We start from the raw sequence: 23,145 nt of genomic DNA, 5'->3' as shown, positions 1-23,145 counted from the left end.
ACTCCAAAACGGGAGTAACAAAAACATATTTCTCTACTGCTTTATTGAAGACAAGGGTAGCTTTAAATATTAGCTACTTCATATTTACACATACAGGTTTTCAGTCAGCTAGTTAATATTTAATACATACACGCACTGCGTAAGTTCTACTTAAAATTTAGTGTTCACCTTTATTTCTTTGTTTCATTATTAAATAATATCTCACACATTTGCTCTCTTGTTCACCTCCCATCGTTTTTCATGATCCTGCTTCATTTCCTATAATATATGATTTACGTAGACACACTTTAGCGAAATTGTATATATGAAAATCCTTCATTGTTTTTTTTAGTTCATCTTTACAAAAAGTGTGTAACTTTTCAACAAAACCCGAACAATTATTATCCGGTTGTTCATAGCGTACAAATATGAATCTACAGTTTGCACTGACGCTTATATCGAGGCAAAAATTAGTAATAAAGGATTAGTAGTAAATTACTTTCAAAACAGGCCTTGAAAATAACTTTCGCTGAATGCAAATCCATATCATATCGAAAAAACGCTTTTTCAATTACTACTGTCACTTCAACCCTTCTATCTCTGTACAGGTCAACGGTTTTATCGTAACAGCTCCTTCAATCATTATCAATTAACAAATGTGAATAGCACTCGTTCTCCCTCCCTCTTCTCCCATTCAGCCCGCGTATAGAAAAGGCGTTATCTTTGAGACAGATCGTTGTTGGCTATGCTGTGTAGCGAGCAGTTTGTGTCGCTGGACGAAGCCACGGCAAAATTTAGTTTACCAAACGGGCATCGCATATTAGCGTCGTTATCAGCGTCGGCGATGTTCTACCGCCAATGTTAAGAGGTTTTTGTGTCAACCTTCGCTCTTTCGCTCAGCAATGCCATGAAATCGTACGTCACACTATCCCTCACTGTTCCAATTTTCCATAATTTTTGTCGGTTCTAATCCCGCCGCCAGGGTCTTCTAATGAATTTTAGTTCTCTGTGCGATCTATTAGAGCTACTTTTTTTTTTAAGTTTTTACGCCCTCATTGTAAGATCTACTATGAGAACGAGACCATATATTTGATTTTCTTTTCTAACATGTATCCCTAGCGCAAGTTTGAGGAATAAGAGTTCTAAAATCTTTCGGGAAAGTGTTTTCGAGAACGCATAGTCCCTCCATGTTCTCCAAAATAAAAAAAAAAATAGAAAAGATGACACATCGCCGTAAGTGGGCGATGATCTCATTCTTTGCATCGACTTGACCGTTTCTTCAAGTTTAAATTTCCCTTGATAGAGGCAGCGTCTTCAATTTTCTGATTAACTGAATAACATTCGTTAAAAAACGACATCTTTTAGTTGAAGTTTTTGTACGTTTCTATCTACTCTTTTTTAGACTTCTTCTCTTTATCCTCTTTTTCACTGTCCTGATGATGAATGAAGACGAAACTAAAGACAAACAAGCCAAGCATCATCATTAACGCTGATAGAACGTAGGGGCGCGCAGCTGGAATGAAACGCTCGTATTGGGTATGTTGCAACGGGCGAACTGACACCTGCAATCACAGTAACAGTAAACACTGAATAGCATTAAAACACGACTCTTATCTTCGAATTATTACCAGATAAGCCGCTTAAGCATTGGACGGTGTTTCGGTTCAAGTATAAAACAGATTCCCTTGGACAATACTGGCGATGTTCCTATCTTAAAACGATTCTCGGTTCATACACGTTATTAGCCAGATCTCAGTTTAGTTACTTGACGGCACTGTAGTTTCTGATTGAAATTGGTTGTATCACACGGAATTAAAGTTTTAGTCTATAAAATCAAATAACTTTGCATTTTTCTCTACGATAGTTTCGAATAATAAGTGTCAGCTGTTTGCAATTGAAGTTTTTTTCGCAAAAATGACGTTGAAAATTTTCTCTATAATATTGAGTTGAGGTTCTACTAAAAAAAAGTAACATCCAAAGTAAGTGAGTAGACAGACCTGCGATGTAACGGCGAGACGATCGAACCCAGGCCGGCGGTGTTCAACACGAAATTGGAACACACCGTAAACGTCTGGTACGCGGAAGCTTACCTAAATAAAAATAAATAATATATATAGAAAATGTAAAAAATAATTTGTATATATATATATATATATATATATATATATATATATATATATATACATAGGCAGTTTATTTGTATTTCAGAAATGAGAAATTAAGATGAGTGTTTTCGAATACTAATAAATGGTCCACAAATCAATATGTTTTTACAGTTCGAACTAAGGATTTTAGATTATATAGCACTGTAACTACCCAGTGCAGTGCTGACTTTTTTGAAACAGTATAAAAAGATGAAAATTTACCTCATAGCGACCCTGTTTTGCATCGACGAGACGTAGATCAGTACGCACGAATGGGTCTATACGAACAAATTCCATTTGAATAGCAGGATGCGAATACGAGACCCATTTGCCTTCGGAACTTAGCGTCTCCACCTAAATTAATATTATTAGTAATAATTAGGAACAAGTACGAAGTAAAAACGAATATTCGTTTCAAATATGCATTCCAAACATTAAAACTTTGTTCATGAGTAGTTCCTAAATGACTGTACATCATAACCACCACATGACACATCATGAGCCACTGGAACCCATCAAACGAAAAACCAACTTTTATCGAGAAAGTGGCCTGATCCATGATCGTGTATGGTCCACCGTGGCTGATATCGGAATGGCGCAGGACACCTGTCTCTCGGAAAGCCCATGCAGCAAGAGCCTCGGCCAGACGCTTGTTCCCACTTTGCGTGGCCTTCACTCCCGAGGAACCAGAAACCGGTGCGCGTAGGTACTCATTGGAAAAGAATAAGAGAGATCCTGAGAAAACGACGCGAGCGTTGTTTCGTGCTTGAAGTGCTGCGATGAGGGATGTCGACTACGGTATTCAACACAGAAACATTTCAACTGATTTATACTTAAACCAAACCAGGTTTTATAAACGATAATCTAGTACTGAAGACGTTGATATTGAGCCTTTTATATAGTCTTATATTATCAGTCCGATATAGTACGCATCCAGGATTACCTATAGGCGGATAGTTATATACTAAATACTAAACGATGCGCAGACAATAAATCAAATCGCGTGTTTCAATTACCTCTCCGGCGACATTTGGCGGCTTCTCGTTTCGGATGACTGACCTGGGTGCGGAGCTAAACGTTGCTGGCGAACCTTTTAGAATATTGGTCACCAACGGATTTTTGCGATTGGTAATCAATCTGAATTAAAGAAAATTTGAATGTTTATTATAACAACGCCACTGTATCCCTTATATGTTACCATGTCTCAAATATCGATAATCGATTATGTTCAACTTAATCTACAGCCTTCAGCTTAATTTTGGACTTTGGTGTGGACTTCTACTTTTTTCGATGCTCTGTGTCACAAGTTCACTTCAGACGTTCATTCAAATTATGTACTATCAGCATTTAGAAGTCCTAAAATAGTCAGAAACCTATTCTGCATATGAAATGTAATCAGTACGTACCCGATGCCTTTGAAGAGAATAGGTGAGAATTCCTTTGCTGAAGAATCGGGGCCACCTAATATGGGTGGGATGTCAGCTAATTGTGTGACAGGATTAGCTACAATCGTCGTGTGGTCTCCGTTATCAAGACGAACATCATAAGAAAGATGATCGATAACCACGGCGCCCTCATCGTCCACCTCTAGGCCGCACTCAGCAGCAAGATCCTACAATATTTTTAATTTCTACATTATCCAATTACCAATTAGCACTACGCGTACCATGGTGTTTAAGCGTAAAGCTACTCGTATAAGATCTTACGTGTACACTGTATTTTGTTAATGGGCAGTCCACCTAAGAGTTGACAACCGGTTTTTAAATCTGCATCGACATTCATATCTGCATGCGCCAGTAACTATTTTATGAATAGAACGATTCAAATTTTCACTGAGTTGGAATATGCTGTAAACTTTATTAAATATAGAGGAAGACATTGATCGACGAACCTTCATGGCATCACCTGCGCGCGAGTTGACGGCTGCAAGGACATTTCCTCCATCGTCAATGAATTCCGTCAATGCTTGAATAGTAATACTGCCGCCAAACTCTACAAATAAAAATTAAGTGGCTGCTGAGGTCGTCAGAGGACATCGAAAAATTTGGTATGCATTCGTTATGGTTTCGTCAGGTTATAATAAAACTGCATAAATTCATTTTTAACTAAACCTAACCTACCTTCGGTCGTCGGAGAGAACAGAATAAGATGCTTATAGATGTATTCGCCATACTTTTTCAACGTTAGGGTGGCGTCATCAGCTTGTCTGAACGTTAACTTATAACCGCGAGCTGTGTACAATACCAAAACGGACGAAATAAGGTAAGCCAAGTAATTGTTCACTTTTTACCTCTAGTTAATTGTAGACGCTCCTTTACTCTCTAGTAAAAAACAAGATATTTCGTCAATGTTAAAATTAAGGTCATAAGTGAAAGTTTGGCCTACATCATCTTGCTTGTTTATGGTATCATATCCACGTTTCATATAAATCGACTATATATAGATCAACTCGATATTTTACCAAAATAAATAAAAATAACAAAAAAGTTACAAGTACAGAAATTCTCAGTTATTCAGCATATTATGGGTGACAAGGAATTCCGACGGCATCGAATATGCAACACTCAAAATGCACCTTAATATTTTTTATAGGTAGATAAACAGGCCTACGTAGGTCAAACGTGAACAGGCTAATCACAGGCTTTTCTGCTGTTTGATGTTGGTTTTCATGTTCGTCGGCGGGTTGGTGGACACAGGAAAATGTGTGTTTAGAAACAGGATTGTATAATATATTGAGGTTCGCCGAAGCACTTAGCAGTACAAGACACCACGGGTAGACGAAATACGCCTTCGCGTCGATGTTTCAATAGCAATAATAACTACACAACATTTGAAAAAGCTGAAAAAACAATTAAGTTCTTACCAGTAAGCAACGCGAAGAAATCAGAGTGGGTGTCCTTTGTCATAAGTGTGTCAAGCAACACTAGCGTATCTCCGGGCTGAGCATGTACCATATGAAATGAACACAGCATCAACCCTATGATTCCACGGGCCAGTACCAGAGGTAAATTCGATTTCGTGGAACACCCCATTGTTTGCCCTCGTATTCAAAACAGTTTCCTCAGGTACCCACAGAATCACGCGCTCTCACGCGTCAATCAGGTAACGCCAACAGCGGGATCTGCTCAGGTTCAGTTCGAACACGGCGAACACAGACATTAAATGCAGCGCCTTTATCAGAACTTTCTCCGGTCGCTTTAGGTGACGTTTAAAGGCGCCTAGGCACGCCAGCCAGTGCCACTTCTCTCAGTGAACCCACTGATTCTATTAAGGTGTCCACCGATGCCACCACCGTTCCTTTTTTCGTTCCTTCCGTTTTCAAAACGATAAGCCATGCAGCGCCGGCTTTCGTGTTTGCGTTCGCCAGCCAGTGACACGTTGCGTCGTCTGCTGATCGTTGGTTTTTGAGTCGCTGCACAATCGTCCCTTGCCGAAAATGCTAAACAAATAAAGCAGTTGATTACGAGAATATGTTGAATTAATAACGCAAAAAAGAGATTCTCGCACACTGGAAAGAATGAAAAGGATGATTTAATGTTTGGAAAACAGGAAAAAGAATTTGAAAAAATTATCTCTGGCTTGGCATTATTCCTTACTTCATCATCAAAAATATCCGTTTCCAATATACTTTCTTTTGAATAGGGATAGGAACATCTAATATTTGAGCTGAACACGATTGGCAACAGTTCTAATAATGTAAATCCTTTGAGAGGCCTATATAAACATGGTGTTGTGGGTTAAAGTTAGAAATTTCTCTTAAAACACCTGAGTTGCCGTAGTCTTTTTCCTATTATGAGAAATTAAAGAGTTGTTTACTTACTGACTTTTCGATTAGAAAGATTCTGATTACTTGAATTGAACGATGGAAAACGAGGTACTTTTCCCATGCTGCATTGATATTGTTTTATCGTGTTTTTTGCTGTTTGCAATGCAAAGTACCCAAATTCGATGTTATTCAGCCTGACAACTCGTCTGAAAGCAATAAAAACTGGAGATATTACTATTTAATTCCTGGATCAAAACGGTAACTTGAAGTACATCAAGGCTTGCAAAGCTTGCTTCTTTGTTGAAGGAATTTCTTGGTTTTTTTGCCTAGATAGACATATCCCTAGTAAACGTGATCGGAAATTCCCTCCAATTCTATCCAACCGACGTTTCATTAATGAACTTTACTAGGCGATACAGCGACAACTGTAAAAATTGAAATTTTCTTTATCGATATGTGGCTGCCTGCCAAAAATTAAAGGGTTCAAAATTCATTCATAGAGTTAATAGCGGGCATTTTCAAAATGTATTATTTCTAAGGCGTATTCTGTTTTTTTTTTCTCTAGAAAAGAGTCCTTGAAATAGGTTAGCTTCGATAGATGATGTACGTCTTATATTTTATACTTCTATTTGCTATTATTCCATTTAGCAGTACGGGTTTATTGTTAAACCATAAAAATAGCGGATCAAGGGAAAGGGCACCTGAAAACCACACGCGCCACAGCACCTAAGATACCTTCTTGAGTTCATTGGTGATGTGATCTTAACTTAATGATACTCGCGGAAAGAAACGTTGAATCCACATGCACGACTCAGCTCGTAAACGGAGCGAGTGAAGAAATATATGTGGAGCGTGTCAGTACTGGCGTGACAATTGCAAGATTTGCCGTGTTCGGACATAAGCAACCTGTAATATAAGGTTGCCCACACTGTGTTCGTGCCGCCCGACGTTCGAATTAAGATTTCTTGTTCAGCGATGTCTACCCCAGTACAGGATGTTTTGAAAAAGCAATTCCCCAATATTGACAGTGATCTCTTCGAGTACCTGACAGGTCTGTACGAAGTGCTGCTGTCGATAAATATGACGATTGATATCCTCACGTTTTGTTGAAAGATAAACGTGGCCCGGATATGTCTAGTGAAGGTTCGTCGTTCAGAGACGGCGCAGCGCTGTTGTAGAATGAAACTGCGAAGAGAAACGTGCGTTATTTCCATGAGTGCCCTCTTCGGTTATAGCGAAACACTGATAATTCATTCCGTAGATTTGCCGCTTCAAAAATTTATAGTACCAGATCAACCAATTCACACTTATCCAGTGCTTCGAGACGAAAATGCCAGAATACACGTCACTAACTGCTGTAGTTATTACTGAAAGTCGAAACAAAGTATGATAATATAGTCGATACACAGTGCATAGCTACGTGAGATACAGCAGTAACTAGGCTACAGTCAGTTAGCGGGTATAGCAATAAAGAAGATGTCACCTACACGATTATAATACTTACAATAGAGCACTTTAAACATTGTTCGAATAAATAAGGAAAACAAACGGTAGTTTCAGGTTATAAAATAGTGACTGGACAATGGGTAGTTATCACGATTATTGTTCCCACAATTCGTTTTAACTATCACAAATACTGCGCTCGTAAGATAACTTTATTTAGGTTCAGGTTTAATAGTGTCGTGAGTTAAATTTTTGAGCATTATAATGTCACCCGTTCAATCAAATGCGAAGTGAATTTTAGGTTAGAAGATTTTTACAATTTTTTTATTTTTATATTTTACATTATATTTACAAGAAACGCTACGCGATTTGGTGTACCTTCACTATTTTTTGTTCCAATCCCAGTCTTCCTTTTGCTCTAAAATTCTGTAGACACAGGCAGAATATATAATAAGGTCATTATTGATCTCGTCTCATTACGTTTCTCTTCTGCTTTCTTTTCTCATTGCGTATTTCGTTGCTTATTTATCAGTTCAATATGTCTAGGTCGATTAGAAATATTATTCTTACCTTTAGTTTGAAGATAATGAGAGTCTGGTGAAATCCTGGGGGTGTCTTTAATGCTGGTGCTCTGTACGCGGTTCTATTTCGGTGTTTACTTGTCGGTTTAGTATAAGCGTTAAGTTGCAGAACCCCATTCAAAACTTATATATATTTGATTTTATTTATTTTTTGGTATATTTGATTTGATTTGAGAGACTTCAGAAGTCTCTCGGCTAAAGATACAAGCTTCCTAGTAGAGGATCGAACTAGCTTTGAGCATTAATTTAGGCGGTGTGTACGCGGGTTACCTAAACATTTTATTTATAGTTGTCCAAAATTATATTATTCATAATTACTTGACTAAGTATTTGATTGCCTCACTTTCCTTAGGCGTGCTTTCCAGCGATGATTTGGGGTCGGTGGAGGACGTGCAGGAAGCCTGTGGTGAAATGCTTGCCGAACTCATTCGTTCTCACCGAGAGGTTCATCAGAAAACTGAGGAAGAGGCTGTTCGCAGTGTCTGTGAAGATCTTTTTCAGGCTATCGGGTATGTCACTTACGTATCGAAGTATTTTATACTAAAAACAACTATGTCAACTCACACCCTAATATAATGCTCTATTGTGTCCGGTGCCCCCAAAAAGGCAGTTCCTCCTATGTATTCAGCATGTATTGCATACGATTCATGCTAATCCATCAAGGTTCAAATTATTAGTAGAACTCGCTAAAATCGGAATTTTTTGACAGTAGACATGGATACCTGCAGAGATTGATACTTTAGTCTACATTGATACATTTTTACCTACTCTTAATAATGCTGTTAGCGGTGGCGGTGGACCGAATCATGGCAATGAGATCAACGGGAGCGGGAATAGTCCCCGTTTGCTCCAGTTGAGTTCTCCAGTGCACTTAGCGTCGACGCTAGGCCAAGCCACCGAAACTCGTCATGATGATACGGCTTCAATTTGGCTTGCTCAAAAGCATAACGTAACGGTAAGACAGATGATTTATCCGAAAATTTGCACTTACTTTATCATACTTTATTATAAGTTCCCCTTAAAGGCTAATTCCTATACAATACAATACGCATTTGCGTTTTCATATTTGAATCAATTGCTTATCGTATTCTAAGGACGGGGTCAAATTGATTTTTTTTATCAACTATGAACTGAAAGAGTCGGGTTGCGTTTTGCTGTCGACCATCTTCCAGACTGTAGATCAACGCAAGCTAGAAAAGGCGGAAGCGAAAATTCGAGCTAAACAGGAGCGTCGCGAGGGTTGTGATGTGCCTAGCGCATTACTAACTGCTACTTTGCAGGTAGATGAAATAGTTTTAAATGCAACAATTGCATGTTATCGCCAAATACCTAGTCACCTTTGTGCTCAATTTGTAAGCATTTTTCTAACAGGTTCTTTTCATCGATACGCTGTCCTCTTCGATAAAACATCAGCTAAATACATTACACCGACTATATCCATACTTATGTTATAGACAAATAAGGAGGCTACTGCAACCCAGGCCCTGTCACGGAAAGGACAACATTCCGAAGCTAGCTCGAAGTCGAGAGATATTCGAATTGAAAATTTTGACGTCAACATCGGAGACAAGTGTGTATTTCATTTCTTCAATTCTGTGAATAATCTGGTCGTTATTCTACACACAAAGAAAGCCTGCATGATACATACATATATACGTATGGTGTAATTATCCTATTTTATTCACAAGCGTGTTAACTTCATGTATTCTGATTATATCTGCGCCAGATGCAAGAAAACTCCTCCCTTACTTAAATAGTCTGTCTCTTTTAAATGCATTGAATAGCATTCTTATGATTGAACTCGTAGCGATTTAATTCATTCTAATTATATATAACGCCCGCATTACCTCTATAGCCGTTTATCAAACTGAATGTGTGTATACCTATATATAAATACGTCTTTATAAAATGTTTAGGTCACTGTTGCAAAATGCTACATTAGCTCTGACTTTTGGCCGACGTTTCGGTCTAGTGGGTCGGAACGGAATTGGAAAATCGACATTGCTTAAAATGATTTCTACGAGACAACTCTGCCTACCAGGTTAGTCGACAAGTCCGAAACCGGTTTACTCTTGCTTTAGTCTTGCATTTTCTAACATATGGTTCTCTTTCTTCCCTTAAAACGGGGTCAAATCACCATCAAACGTTCACCCTGCTATATATATATATATATATATATATATATATTAGTGCCCCGTCTAAATCTGGAGTTTCCATTACGAGTTGTTTCTGGGATTACATCTAAACAAAAACAGATTTTCAATGAAATTTTTGGAAGATGCTAGAAGTTTCTTTTGGCAGTCATGTTTTTCAATATAATTAGGATCCACCACAATACAGCTTCAACTCGGGACCTAAACAATCCACAACTCATCCTAACCGTTCTCCTTTTTTAGTCTATATATAGTTTTTTCTAGTAACCGTACATCAAGCAATACTGGTAATTAAGGTTTCGCTCATATACGCTACTACAAATATTTAACCGGAAACATTCTGGGCCAATAGCAGACCAAAATTCCCAAAGCTATAAGGACTCAAGACGGCCAAAAAATCTAGAATAGGTAGAAAGGCATACGGCCTCAAAGAAACTAGTCGTTAGAACTTGCTCAGATGACTCGGTAATTTATATTCTCTTCTTCAAAACGGCCGTTAATTCTTATATAAAAAATCCAAGTGTATTAAAATGGCTTTTGAGTTATTTTGAATTTTTAAATTTGTATGTATATAGTCCTATTGAGAATCTTCCAATATGCTTCTAAGAAATCTCCTTCGGATTTTTTAGGAGGTACATGGAAATCGGTAATAAGGTAGACGGTCAATTTCGGTTAAAGCTTTTCAGAGTTTTGGTGAGAGTTCATCTTTTGTGAAGACATTGCGTAAGAAGTAGTATTCTGAAGAATACTGAGAAGTAGAAGTTCTGAAAGTGACGTACGTTTTTCGTCATGATGAGCCTATTACGTTGTTCTAGCAACTAGCTTTCTTTAACGCCAAGAATAACGGATGTATTCCTGCTACATAGCCCACCAAAGTTTGATTGGGTCAAGACAGAGTACTTTATATATATATAAGCCTGTTTCATTGTTGATTGATTTAACCGACCTCATCACTTAATGTCACGCGATTTCGATTACATTACCCTTTGAGTTATTTCATTATTCTAGTATGATACGTACGAGTTTGATTCGCTTTATGTATAGCCTAACATAAATTATAGTTATAATAGAAGCTTTCACATCTGTTATTCCGACTACAACTCTTCTAAAATCCTGTAGCAACAATCTCGCTAGTGTTACAGAAACTATTTTTCGGATTCAGCCAATTTACTACCTTGGTTCAGACACTTTGTTACATTACATCCTAGCGTGCGACTGTTCACATTCAACATAACCTACAAGTATTATACAGTTATTCTGTAACAGTGATTTCATTACTTCATTGAATTTTTTCTTCTCAATTTTAATCTCAACTATTCCGTCCTTTCATTGTTGTTTATCATCAACGTGTTCTAATACTCGATTTATATCACACTCAACCTCTCAAACATATACCATTGCTCAATTGCAGACCAAAACCTTTACAGATGCCCGGTTACTATTCTTCTCCTATAATCGTTCGGTTTCAGTGATCAGTTTATTTTTCATCTAGTGAATTGGTGACCCTCTTACAGTTATATCTGTTACTTTGTTGAAGGACCAATAGGTCATTTTTGTTAGATATAATAGATAGTTAGGCCTCTCGATTGAAATGTCGGCACTACTCAAGGAAATAATTAAGCTTGAATTGAAAACTGCTGACATAAACCCGAACAAACCAACTTAATTTTACTTGTACATTTTAAGTTAACCTACGGTCGTGCACGCAAAGCTTGTCTAAGGCTTTACCTAGCCCAAATTCCGTATCCTTCTACAGTTATTTCTGCCTTAATGTTTAAGTGTTGGCGAGATATTATTAATAATTGTCTCGTTTTCTTAGTTCATTAAATTCTATTACTCGGAAAAGTGTTCATCTCCAATCGTGAGTATTAGTTAGGTGATTAGACAGTTGGTACTTCACCAACCATCTTGTAAACTGGCCAAATGAACTTGACGACCATCTATGGAAAAGGAAATTACTTCCCGAAAAAACGCCCATCCCACTAACGAATATAGTTCATGTTTCGAGAGTGTGTTTTACATTTTATCAATGCCTAACAGTATTGACAAAAGTCACCATTTTACGACTGCATTGAATAAATGCGAACAGCTACTTTGTTATACTGAAAAAAGACAAGTAGCAATTAAACGTAAATTCTTGTTACGATTTCAATAGTCGTCGAAGAAATTCTCTAAATATTTTTGACTTGCCTAAATTATTATGGAATTACTCTATGGAATGAAGAAGCCACCCTGAAGTAAAGAAATTGAATCACATACTGAGATAGTCCGTACTTCATCAACAAATTGGTAAATTAACCTAATTAGCATCACACCCCCTATGGGGAAAAGAAACTATCCCGGAAAAAGGTTTCATCCGTTTGAGATACGGAGAGTCTTAAAAAATGTATAAATTAGTTTAATTGAATCGTTCTTTTCGACAGTAAACTGTGTATACAATTCTTAACCCTATGCATAAACTGAAATGATTTGTATCTCATTAATGCCTAATAATTTGAGTAAGAATCACCATATTGTTATAAAAGTAGTGTAATCATGCGTGGGATAGGGAAGACGGAAGCGCGAGGGGGTTAAGGTTCCCTGGTTAAATTCAGGTTGAGAGCGTGCAAATTAATGCGGTCTTGTGCTTGTGAACTTGTCAATGAAGTGGACTATCAACCTTTACAGTTATAAATGGAGAAAAAGTGAAACATCGAAAGTTTTCCTGAGATTTAGCGTTGAGTTCGTTTCATAATGTTTGAGAAAACTTTCCAACAAACATCTTACAAGTTCTTAACGATTATCGAGCAAACCACAAAAAAGGGTTTACCTCCAATAGGAGAAATAGTTCGCGAAAAAAATATTCATTTTATCCAAAAAATGTACAGTGATGGTTCATATTTCATTAACCATTTCGCAAATGGTTATTACGCTCTGTATGAACAAAAATTGTCTCGGGGAAAAGTACTCATATAATAGAAGAACAGGAAGTATCACGCACAGTTAATTTCAGAATAAAACTTTAGCTTAATGTCAGCATTTTACGCGATCACTTTGGATCGGACAAGTTAACGAATTCAAATTTCGTTATATGTATGAAGTTCTATATAGCACAAAAATTGTATTATTTATTATTAATTTTATTAATAAACATATACTAATCCGATACGTGTCACTGGTACTGTTCGGTTTCAGCTCATGTAACTGTTTTACACGTAGAACAGGAGGTTGTTGGTGATGGCACTAAAGCGCTTGATAGCGTCTTAGAATGCGATGAAGAACGACAAAGGCTGTTGGCAGAGGAGAAGAAGCTCAGTTCGAGCGGGTGCGTATTCTGAATGACGTGACCAGGTGGACATGAGCGGGGCAGAGAAGGAAATGTAGTATGGAGTTAGTGAATCATGCAGGCGCGTTTGTGGTGAATCGAACAAGACGTGCAATTTTAGTTATAATCAGGATCACAGTATTATATTTTCAATGCATTTTCGTCGTTACATAAGGTCTGTAGAAAGTAGTTGTTTCATAATGGGTGGTGTCTAGAGCAACCTTTGATTACTATTTCTATTTGCAGGACAAATGATGCACGCCTTTCTGAAATTTATGCGCGTTTACAAGAGATCGACGCCGAGTCTGCCCCCGCACGTGCCTCCGTTATTCTTGCTGGTCTCGGCTTTACTCCGGAAATGCAGGTATGTCTGATTTCTATATTTTTTCTCACTTCTCTGTATTTGCTTGATTTAATTATTGCGTAGATTGTTAAGCTCGACTATAGGCCTGTGTTTGTGTACGGGTGTGTGTTTTGAAAATTGGCGGGTTTTTCCTTAAGGTCTTGTTCTATGGTTTCAGAAAAAGGCGACAAGAGAATTTTCCGGAGGTTGGCGAATGAGGATAGCATTAGCGCGGGCATTATTTACGAAACCTGACTTATTATTACTTGACGAACCAACGAACATGCTTGATATGAAAGCTATTATCTGGTTAGAAAACTATCTCAAGGTAAATTCTTTCTCGCATACCTCCAAGTTATGCACATTCCGACTTCCGTTTTTGTCGACAAGGAAGTCTTAGGAGGAAGAAATCGTGAATATTTGTACATAGGCACATTTAGGAATCTATATTTATTGTTAGCATTATTTTTATTTGAGAACAAATATAGCAATATTTTTATTCAGCCATGTGACCACCTCAGTTGATTTGTGTAAACCGGATATATTTATATGTAGATCATATTACTTTTTCATTTTTACAACTATTGCATTATCAAGTTAACACGTGTATTCTCTGATTACAGGGATGGGAGAGCACACTCTTGGTTGTATCTCACGATCGGCAATTCCTCGACGAGGTTCCCACAGATATTATCCATTTCCACAACTCTATCCTCGAATCGTACCGAGGTGAATATTGTCTATATTCTAGTCCGACAATTTTTTCATTTAACCCCTAATTGTGCTTTCAGAAATCATGTGTCGTAGTTCAAGAAGGGGCTGGATTCATGATGAAACGTTAGTTATCGTATAATCTGTATCCGTGATCTTGACTTCTGAATCCTAAAATATCCCAAAGGTAAATATCCAAAGGCAGTCTTGTCTTTATTCCGATAGGAAATTACACAGACTTCGTGAAGACTGCAGCAGATCGCTTATTGAGCCAACAACGTGAGTATGAAGCTCAAATGACGCATCGCAAGCACGTACAGGTGTTCATCGACAAGTTCCGCTATAACGCTAATAGAGCTGTACTCGTACAAAGTAAAATCAAGATGCTGGAAAAGCTACCTGAGCTGAAACCGGTCCAAAAGGAAGCACCAGTTGTGCTGCGTTTTCCTGAACCAGAAGCGCTTTTCCCAATCTTATTACAATTGGACGGAGTTCACTATTCTTATGGCGAAGGCCAAAGAACTGTGCTGACTAATGTCGATCTTTCGGCAAGTATGCAAAGCCGCATCTGCATCGTCGGAGATAATGGAGCTGGTAAGATCGTCTGCGTAATTGACTCATGATCATCCATATTGTCATTATATAATAATTAAAATTAACTATCTTTTCTATATTCGAATACGAGCTATTGCACACCGTAGGCCTGTAGAAGAGGTTCGTATCACAACTAGCCTGTTTGTTTCTGTCAAGGTAAAACAACCCTGCTGAAATTAGTGAACGGAGATTATGAGCCTACGAAGGGTGTTCGACAAGCGCATAGAAATTTGGTTATTGGGTACTTCAGTCAACATCATGTAGATGGTCTTGACATGGACGTGTCGTCTGTGGAGCTCCTTGCAAGACGATTTCCCGGTGAGTTCACTCGAGTTTATTTCATGCATTCCGCACAGAAAAATATGGAACACAAAGTTCTAATGTTCAATTTGATGTTTCTAGACATTTCCGCCAACTAGATCCTATTATCTTTTACATGAGCCTTATATGTTAAATATCTTCAATTCTGTGCATCCTAACCTGCAGGAAAAACCAGCGAGCATTATCGTAGCCAGCTAGGCCAGTTCGGCATATCAGGAGAGCTTGCCCTCCAGCCCATAGCAACTCTGTCTGGCGGGCAAAAAAGTCGCGTGGCTTTTGCAGTTCTTGCTATGTCTGTTCCTCATTTACTAGTTCTCGATGAACCTACGAATCATCTTGATATCGAGAGCATCGATGCGTTAGCTAAGTTAGTATAGCTGATTTCGTTCAATAGGTAAAAAAATATATACAGCGAGATCTGCTCTTAACGTTCATTTACGAAAATGATTACGTACCTCTCTGAACACACTTTATTTCAACATTTCACCCTTTAGTGTTTCATGCATGCACATTTGTACACCCTAATCATGATCTGTTTCAATATGTAATCGGTTTTAAAGAATATTGTTAGAGTTAATTGGCTTTATAATACTGTTTCTCTAGGTGTTTGCAGGTGTTTAAGGGTGGAGTAATTTTGGTCAGTCATGACGAGCGCCTGGTTAAATCAGTATGCAAAGAGTTATGGGTGTGTGCCGGGGGAACCGTGACCAGCATCGAGGGAGGTTTTGAAGAGTACCGCAGCCGGGTTCAGAGGGAACTCGAAGCGCAGTGAATTATACGCAGCTGTTGTCTTAAACGTTTCCCAAGACAGAGCAACTTCGTTGCTGTTGATTTGCTTTAAGCTCTTAACTCGTTACGAACAGTAATTATTTCCTTACGAATACCCATGGAAACTGATACTCTGTTATCGCATTTGGACTAGCTCTAGCTGCAGTTCCAACAAGTAAGGTTCGTGTTCCATGATTAATCGCACTACACGCGATTAAGTCAATGACAATTTTCAGATGCGACGTTCCTCTAAAGTCAAGATTGACTTGCACTGCGGGAACTTCAACGTGATCATGTCGTTAGTAGCACGCTACTTTAGCAGTGCACAATGGCAGCTTCATATTTGTTAGTCTTCAAGCTGAACTGATGTCAAAGTACCCCTAGATGTGACTGGGTTGTCAAAACAGTCAAGCCAAAGTTATAATCTGTCATTGTATACCTTATTCGTCAACTAAGGGTATATATATACTAACGCCTCTGCATGAACGTAGACACGTATCTATACAGAAATGCGAAACGAACAAATGATTTACGGAAACAAGTCTCTCTGTATAAACTAACATTTGCAAAAACGATGCATTAGCATTTTAGTGATGAACATGCATATGAATGTCAAGCAGTGGGTACAATTGTGGCGAGTTTGGTCTGGATAATACCCGTCACAGATTTAAGTCTAACACATTTTGCTGTGGGTGCAGTTGCAGTTCTTCTGATATGGTTGAATAAATGATATTTGTATCTAAACTTTAATATAGTGCAATTGGCACGACGTAGATTTGACGTCGCCACCACGTTGTGGTTCGTCGATTGGCAACAAATTTTCCAATCTCTTTTGTTCTCCGTCCGTCATTTCGCTCTTTCATTGGCCGCACAGGTCGTCATGAAAGATATTAACTTCCGCCCAATGTTTTTGCCCGATTTGCGAAATCAATATTGTTTTATTGTTGTCATAATCGTACGACAGTACAGTAGTATTGGGCTCGAGCGAAACAAGAAAATCAAAAATGGCAAAGTACACACTGCCTGTATAAGTAATAATAAAAACGTTATCGGTTTTGTTATATTTCTTAAAAATATCTATCTAAGTGTTGTCTGAGCACTTGATTACTCTGCACAGGTTAATCTCTTTTCTAGCTCAGAGAAACTGATAGCAACGATAGACAGGGTGACAGCGTGAGTCGGCGTGCTCACCAGAAGTAAGGCAGTAGTATAATTCCATCCCACTACCATTCGCCGTATCAATGTAGTGCATTAGTCGGCTTCAGTGCCGTGTATCATTGGCTCCCTGGCAGGTAGAGTATGTAAGTGCCTGTGCACAGATAATACAGGTGCACTTGTTTTTGCGTGGCTAATGAATTCCGAGAAGAATGATGAGACATTTTAAACGGCATGTTCTGTTATTTGTCCGATCATGTCGAGGTCTAGGAAGCTCCCAAATAAAGACCAACAGATATTTTTCACGTTGAATTGGACGGAACCGTATGTCACTCGATAACAGGAAAATAGGTGGAATGGAATAGAGCTAATAAATATTTTCGTTAATATACATGCTTCCTTGTTTTTGCTTCGTTTCGGTAGGAGTTGATGCTTGTTTAGTTGTTCGTTAGTACTACATATGTACGTATATGAAATTGTCCGGAGCCGTTTATAGGTCGAAAAAGTTGATGAAACGAGTTATCATATAAGAAAACAAAAATTATATGAACTCTACGACTATTCTTGCTGCATTCATCTTTACTGCTTCTTCCTTTTTCAGTGTTTCAGCGTTCAGTGTTCTTATTATGACTTGGTAACATGTTTTTTAACGAAGTTCATCTTGAGCTGACATAGAGTGCATTGTTTATATTGTTTTGCTCTCCCGCCTGATTCTTTGTGGGTTAGGTTCGAACACGAACTTACAAAATCCCGTTATTGAAGTTTCTACATCGGCAACGAACTGTTTTCTTCTTATTCACTTCTATATGCTTCACTAGTGCTATCCTTTTCGAGAAACAGAATTTTAATCAGTAAGCGCTGATTCTTAATATAGCGGTACCTAAACTCATCATCATCTGACGATACTTAATCAGCTTGTAGTCGGGCACAGCCAAGAATTTAAAATGATTATTCACCAAAATTTTGTCTACTAGTATTCTATGATTGGAAGGTTAGTCTAATTGTTCGCGCTGATACCATAATAGTATATTACTACTATTATTACTATTAGACTACTATTAGACATGTACATATTAATATTATTAGCTCTAGTGTCTAATGATGTTAATGCGTACCGTGGCAGGAATTCGGTATATAGGCGAAGAGCGCAAAATCTGCGGTTATTATTACTTAACTTGCATTGGCGAGTCAGTAAAATGTCGGTTTTACTACTGGAAGTGTAACTTTGCCAGTGAATTGTGATCCAATAAGGTCAAACGCTTAGTATTCCCTGGTAAAAACAGATAAGTAATCATCGTTACGTTCTTACGACACTAATAATTTTAGTTTATGCATTGTTAAGACAAACCATAATCGGCTATGAAACGATAAAGAATTGAATAATAGTGTTTTTGAAAATGAAAAAGAAAAGGATTATATTCTCGCCGACGAAAGCAAGACATTTTTTACGCAGTTCTGTTCATCGGGCAATAAGTAATTTGTCCTGTTCCTGGTGTATCTATAGAGGTACACCATAAAAAACGATCAAAAGTTACCGTATCGTTCTCGAGGTTCTTGTCGAGAGTTCCTGTAAGCCCTATTAGAGTCGGTTAATCGGTACTAATTAGAATCGGTTTTCTCTACGAATTCGAGTCCTGGCCTTCAAAGGAGAAGGGGGAGTTTTTCAATAATGATATAAGCATTAAAGTTTTATAGAGCTTTATGTTCTTTCAAAATGTATTAGACAGCTTTTGGACAGCACTGCTAGTTTTAATTTTTAACGAAATATGTGCAGCAAGCCTCCTCACATCAAAGGGGTACATCCTTAACTTAATCACACAAAGTAAACTTTCGTATTCGTAGGGCGTATTTTCTTGTGCTAACTCAAAAAGATAATTTGCTATATTACTTATGCACTTTTTGTACTTACTTAAGCGAAACGACGAGGAAGTGCACACGGATAGAGTTCGTTAAAATATTTGTTACTTTGCACCTTGCCATAGACTAACTGCGTCCGAAATATCGCATGTTAGTTCAGTTTGCTATTTGTCTATGTGTAACTATTCACTTAATGGAGACTGAAGCTGAGTAGACTCAGATGAGATGGACAATAAGCAATGTGTTAATAGACATCAGATGCTTTCGCCAATGCGTTAAGAAAGGACGGATTTCGCTGATGTTGGATTGTTTGGGTATAAAAAGCCTCGGTTCAAATTTCAGGATGAGCCCAAGTTCTGGTATTTCTCTCTGCTGTATTGGGCTATACTCAAAACCATTTGTGCTGAAGGAATTAAGTCGCGTGAATTGTACGCTGTCACAGTCTCAGACGCTTACGCTTCTTAGAGCTTCTTTTGTTCTTGTATATTTATAACAAACATATGATAAACTTGAGGAATAAGCAGATTTATCATAATTTCGAAATTATTTTCAGTACCCGTTTTTCGGGCGCACTACTGTAACTACAAGTAACGGAGGGTAGTATACCTTTGCACGGTTCGGATATTCAGGCGCAAACGTCGTGAAGCATGGTGCAAAGAATAGTGGACTTTTTAAAAAGCTAAATAAATGATAAAATAATGCTGAGATACAGGCTGTATCAGAAATTACTTGATTATCGAAAATGTTTCCTATTTTCTCTAAATGTTCAGGTAGGTTTACAAAGAGCGCTATACACCTTGGTGTATTAAGAGTCCTTAAATGATTGTTACATTCCCACAACTTCTGCTGATAACAGATGCGCGTGTGAATTGTTTATAAAAAAATGGCATATTTCTTTCATGATACGTATTTAAAGAAAATAAGGTTCCACCGAGATTTGAACTCGGATCGCTGGATTCAAAGTCCAGAGTGCTAACCATTACACCATGGAACCACGCTTACCTAGATGTCAAAAGGGCTATATCCGACGACAGAGTGACCTCTTATTATTATTATTAAGCATGTAGAAATTAAAAAAAATTGTTCTTTTTAAGTCTTTTATGGAACGCTAGTGTTATCGAAAGGCCTAAATTAGACATTGTGTGTAAATATTTTTCTCTCTCTCCCTCTCTCTCTCTCTTACCTTACCTTACTATATATATATATATATATATAGTTGACCTTACTATATATATATATAGTATATACTATATAGTAAGGTCAACTACGGACAATAATAACAAGAAATTTGTGATCATGTTGTACGGTGACCGTGATATACAGCATCGTCACCATGGTCATGAAAAACGGTTCCGTACAGCAGCATCAAGCAACTTTTTGGTCGCGTGATTACCTGTGAATCTAACGTTCCAATAACGTAAGTTGGCAAGTTGCAACCATCAAGTATCCGGCGAGGATACTGTATGTTCGATTATTACATCGTGTATCTTTATTAGTATACAGCATAACGACTATCTACTGTAATGCTGTAACTGTCACAGCATTCGTCTTATAAAGCGCTGCTTTAAAAAAACGCGCCATCAAAATTTAAATTTAGGTATTTGATTCCTTTCTAAGGTACCCCGTCGAATTATTTTAGTGCTAAAAAGCAAACTCTAAAAATATTTGGTAGCAAACATTTTTCGTACGTAGTGCATATGCGTTCATGGCAAATTTCGTGGCCAAGTCGACCACCTTTCAGCGGCACCGATTCATTAATATACACAAAATGAAGCAAAAATTGATTGAAAACTAATATAATGTATATATGTAAAGGCCGTGAGGAGAACAGAGTTCGGCGCGCGGATTTTTTTTATTACAGTCTTCACACGACTCCGCTTATCAATAACGCGCAACGAAAATAATTCTGTGAAAAAAGTAAGCTTGTGCTACAAGAAGAACATTTGCCCCCAACTATGGCCCTAATACTCGGAGAAATATCTTATGGGCAAAATATGATAAATAGGCTAAATGAACGAGGCCAACTTTACGGGAGCGAATTCTCCTAAACGATACTCACTTATAAGTGACTGAGGTGTGGAGCGCGAGGACAGCTGGTGCTATATGTTAACCCAAGTGCAATTCAATGAAATAATTTTAAATCCAAGATGAAACTGCAGAAAGTGAAGTGATTTTTCTATTGCATTGTAACTGTAATATTACCGCTTTCATGTTAACGCAACCATTTTATTATGCAGTAAATACAGAATGCTCTTCCTTGTAAAGACTTTAGGGCTGTGCCATAAACTACCAGTGTTTAAGCTCCTTCGGAACGTCTTCAATCGCGACCTCAAGGCGGTGCAACCATTTTTTTTGAGTAGAAAACAGATTTTACGCACTTTTCGCGCAGACTCTTATTTTATCGTTTGCGTGTCTAAGGGTAAGATTTAAATTCTGCTGCTTTGTGGCATAGCACAAAATGTTGGCGATAGGGGGGGGGTATTGGCATCGTTATTCATTTTAAAGTAATCCCCCATTTTAAATTCCGGCCCTGCTTAGGTGAAAACAAGAACCGCCAAGTAAATAAGCGCAAATAGTAGCAAAAGGAGGTAATTAAATTTACTAAGAAATAAGTAAGCAAACAATAAATTTGGCTTATTCTACAAGGAGCACAACGTAATGAAATGAATGCAGTACGTAATAGTGCTACTCTTCGATTATCGATTTTGGGAACAAAGCGTTATTCAACTCATCAAAATTCTCGGTTACGTAGATAGATTATTGTCTCTTTAGGTACCATGTACAAAGCAGTGAGGGCATGATACAGGGAGGGCATGATGATCTCAAAAAACACTACTGTCTACCACTGGCTTAACATCACGTATTGCTTAACAAGTTATCAGATAAAGCTCGTATCTTTGCTGCTTGTACACTGGACCAAATTGTTCTAGCCTACGGAGCATCTTAGCGCTTGCTGGCGCCCTTAAAAGTTAGAAGCATCTGTAAGTAACAATTATGATTACATTTATAGTACAAATATGGAACGGTGAACGGTATCATGGTTTAATAGTTGAGGCTCGACAAAAACGAAACTGGAGAAGTAATTGATCAAAACGGGATCGGCTAGTTCGTTGCGTACAATTGTCGTTCTTGTTGTTTTGCCGACCAAGCTGTATCAGGTTAGGTCTTTATATAACTGAGTTGTTGGTATTATTGTTGTTGTTGCTGTTCACTTGTAGTCCAGCAGTGAACCGAATCTTGGCAAAGCACGACTGATAACATCGCGAGGTCGTAATGGCGTATCTTGGAGGCTATGGCGACTATGACCAAGACGCGTGCCCCGCGTGCGTGAACGAATGTCATCAGAGTGACCCGTACATGTTGCTTCGTGGCGGGCAGAATCCTGTAGCACAATCGCAATTTCTACCCGGATTAATATCGCCCACTTATATTGTACCCCTTGTGGGGTGGCTTCTGGGTTTCGTTAGTGGCGTGGTTGCTATAAAGTTGATGTCAGCTCACGAATCTGAGATCGCCGAGTATATACAGTCGCCTATATCGCCGTTTTCGTCTGATCTGCAGCAGCAGCAGCAGCAGCAGCAGCAGCAGCAACAACCGTGTTGCGGATGTCATATCCCAAAGTGTTACTCATAATCTCAGAAAGCGAGATTTCGAATTTTCTCTCGTCTCAAGCAAACAAATGCAATAAATAACGTCTTGATTATGTTATGTTAGCCATAGCCGATATGGATAGTATATCGATGTTATTGCTCGGTATCTTTAATTGTACCATTATTGGCACCCGTGTGTGTGCTTTCGTAGAGTCAAACTTAGCGTGCTTTATTTTACATACATTGTCGAGGCGGTGGAACGCGTACTGTCACGAGAGCATAATGCCATACTCTTAAAACATCTGCAGTCTTCTGAAAAGTGATCGGTCATTGGCGCTATTTAACTAGGGAGTGGAAGAAAGATTTTGTATTTACGCGCCACATTGCTTCCTTCCGAGAAGCACAATTTTAGAGAAGCATCATCATCATCATCATC

The 23,145-nt window shown here is 38.2% G+C and overlaps 3 protein-coding genes and 1 non-coding gene across 5 annotated transcripts; 2 read left to right on the top strand and 2 right to left on the bottom strand.

The window, feature by feature from the left end:
* Positions 1 to 140: 140 nt before the first annotated feature.
* On the bottom strand, positions 141 to 6,267 carry Ost48 (dolichyl-diphosphooligosaccharide--protein glycosyltransferase non-catalytic subunit Ost48). The gene is made up of 10 exons (XM_022811941.2): positions 5,944 to 6,267; positions 4,987 to 5,562; positions 4,244 to 4,354; positions 4,015 to 4,115; positions 3,530 to 3,735; positions 3,140 to 3,260; positions 2,656 to 2,916; positions 2,346 to 2,477; positions 1,977 to 2,069; positions 141 to 1,541 (listed from the first exon to the last, which is right to left on the bottom strand). The coding sequence occupies exons 2-10, from the start codon at positions 5,153 to 5,155 to the stop codon at positions 1,368 to 1,370; spliced, it is 1,368 nt and encodes a 455-aa protein (XP_022667676.1). The 5' UTR covers positions 5,156 to 5,562; positions 5,944 to 6,267; the 3' UTR covers positions 141 to 1,367.
* A 329-nt stretch (positions 6,268 to 6,596) lies between these two features.
* On the top strand, positions 6,597 to 17,653 carry LOC111253059 (ATP-binding cassette sub-family F member 3). Of its 2 annotated transcripts, none has more exons than XM_022811926.2 (14): positions 6,597 to 6,940; positions 8,266 to 8,422; positions 8,700 to 8,868; positions 9,086 to 9,193; positions 9,368 to 9,483; positions 9,830 to 9,954; positions 13,241 to 13,370; positions 13,617 to 13,734; positions 13,892 to 14,041; positions 14,337 to 14,442; positions 14,650 to 15,018; positions 15,175 to 15,336; positions 15,505 to 15,706; positions 15,943 to 17,653. In XM_022811926.2, exons 1-14 carry the CDS (start codon positions 6,865 to 6,867, stop codon positions 16,109 to 16,111), a joined length of 2,157 nt encoding a protein of 718 aa, XP_022667661.1. In that variant the 5' UTR covers positions 6,597 to 6,864; the 3' UTR covers positions 16,112 to 17,653. The 2 variants fall into 2 exon arrangements, with proteins under 2 accessions (XP_022667661.1, XP_086848057.1); XM_086991931.1 differs by lacking the exon at positions 6,597 to 6,940 and adding an exon at positions 6,947 to 7,088.
* A 2,388-nt stretch (positions 17,654 to 20,041) lies between these two features.
* TRNAQ-UUG (transfer RNA glutamine (anticodon UUG)) lies at positions 20,042 to 20,113 on the bottom strand. Its single transcript has one exon. It is a non-coding gene; the product is annotated as a tRNA-Gln (tRNA).
* A 1,832-nt stretch (positions 20,114 to 21,945) lies between these two features.
* LOC111253079 (uncharacterized) lies at positions 21,946 to 22,832 on the top strand. Its single transcript, XM_022811991.2, has 2 exons — positions 21,946 to 22,100; positions 22,338 to 22,832. Exon 2 carries the CDS (start codon positions 22,393 to 22,395, stop codon positions 22,750 to 22,752), a length of 360 nt encoding a protein of 119 aa, XP_022667726.1. The 5' UTR covers positions 21,946 to 22,100; positions 22,338 to 22,392; the 3' UTR covers positions 22,753 to 22,832.
* Positions 22,833 to 23,145: the final 313 nt, after the last annotated feature.

Source organism: Varroa destructor, unplaced genomic scaffold, assembly GCF_002443255.2.
Source record: "Varroa destructor unplaced genomic scaffold, Vdes_3.0 BEIS01000006.1, whole genome shotgun sequence".
In the NCBI taxonomy this organism is placed as follows: Eukaryota; Metazoa; Arthropoda; class Arachnida; order Mesostigmata; family Varroidae; genus Varroa; species Varroa destructor.
This window is presented reverse-complemented; position numbering and strand designations above follow the sequence as displayed.

Bases quoted from the DNA above. Each gene is read 5' to 3' on its own strand.
- Ost48 (XM_022811941.2), bottom strand. From the start codon at position 5,155: ATGGGGTGTTCCACGAAATCGAATTTACCTCTGGTACTGGCCCGTGGA. The intron at 4,355-4,986 runs GTAAGAACTTAA...TATTGTACACAG, and splicing joins TTTCTTCGCGTTGCTTACTG to CTCGCGGTTATAAGTTAACG. The intron at 2,478-2,655 runs GTTGGTTTTTCG...ATATTAATTTAG, and splicing joins AGGCCACTTTCTCGATAAAA to GTGGAGACGCTAAGTTCCGA.
- LOC111253059 (XM_022811926.2), top strand. From the start codon at position 6,865: ATGTCTACCCCAGTACAGGATGTTTTGAAAAAGCAATTCCCCAATATT. The intron at 6,941-8,265 runs GTCTGTACGAAG...CACTTTCCTTAG, and splicing joins TCTCTTCGAGTACCTGACAG to GCGTGCTTTCCAGCGATGAT. The intron at 13,371-13,616 runs GTGCGTATTCTG...TTCTATTTGCAG, and splicing joins AAGAAGCTCAGTTCGAGCGG to GACAAATGATGCACGCCTTT.
- LOC111253079 (XM_022811991.2), top strand. From the start codon at position 22,393: ATGGCGTATCTTGGAGGCTATGGCGACTATGACCAAGACGCGTGCCCC.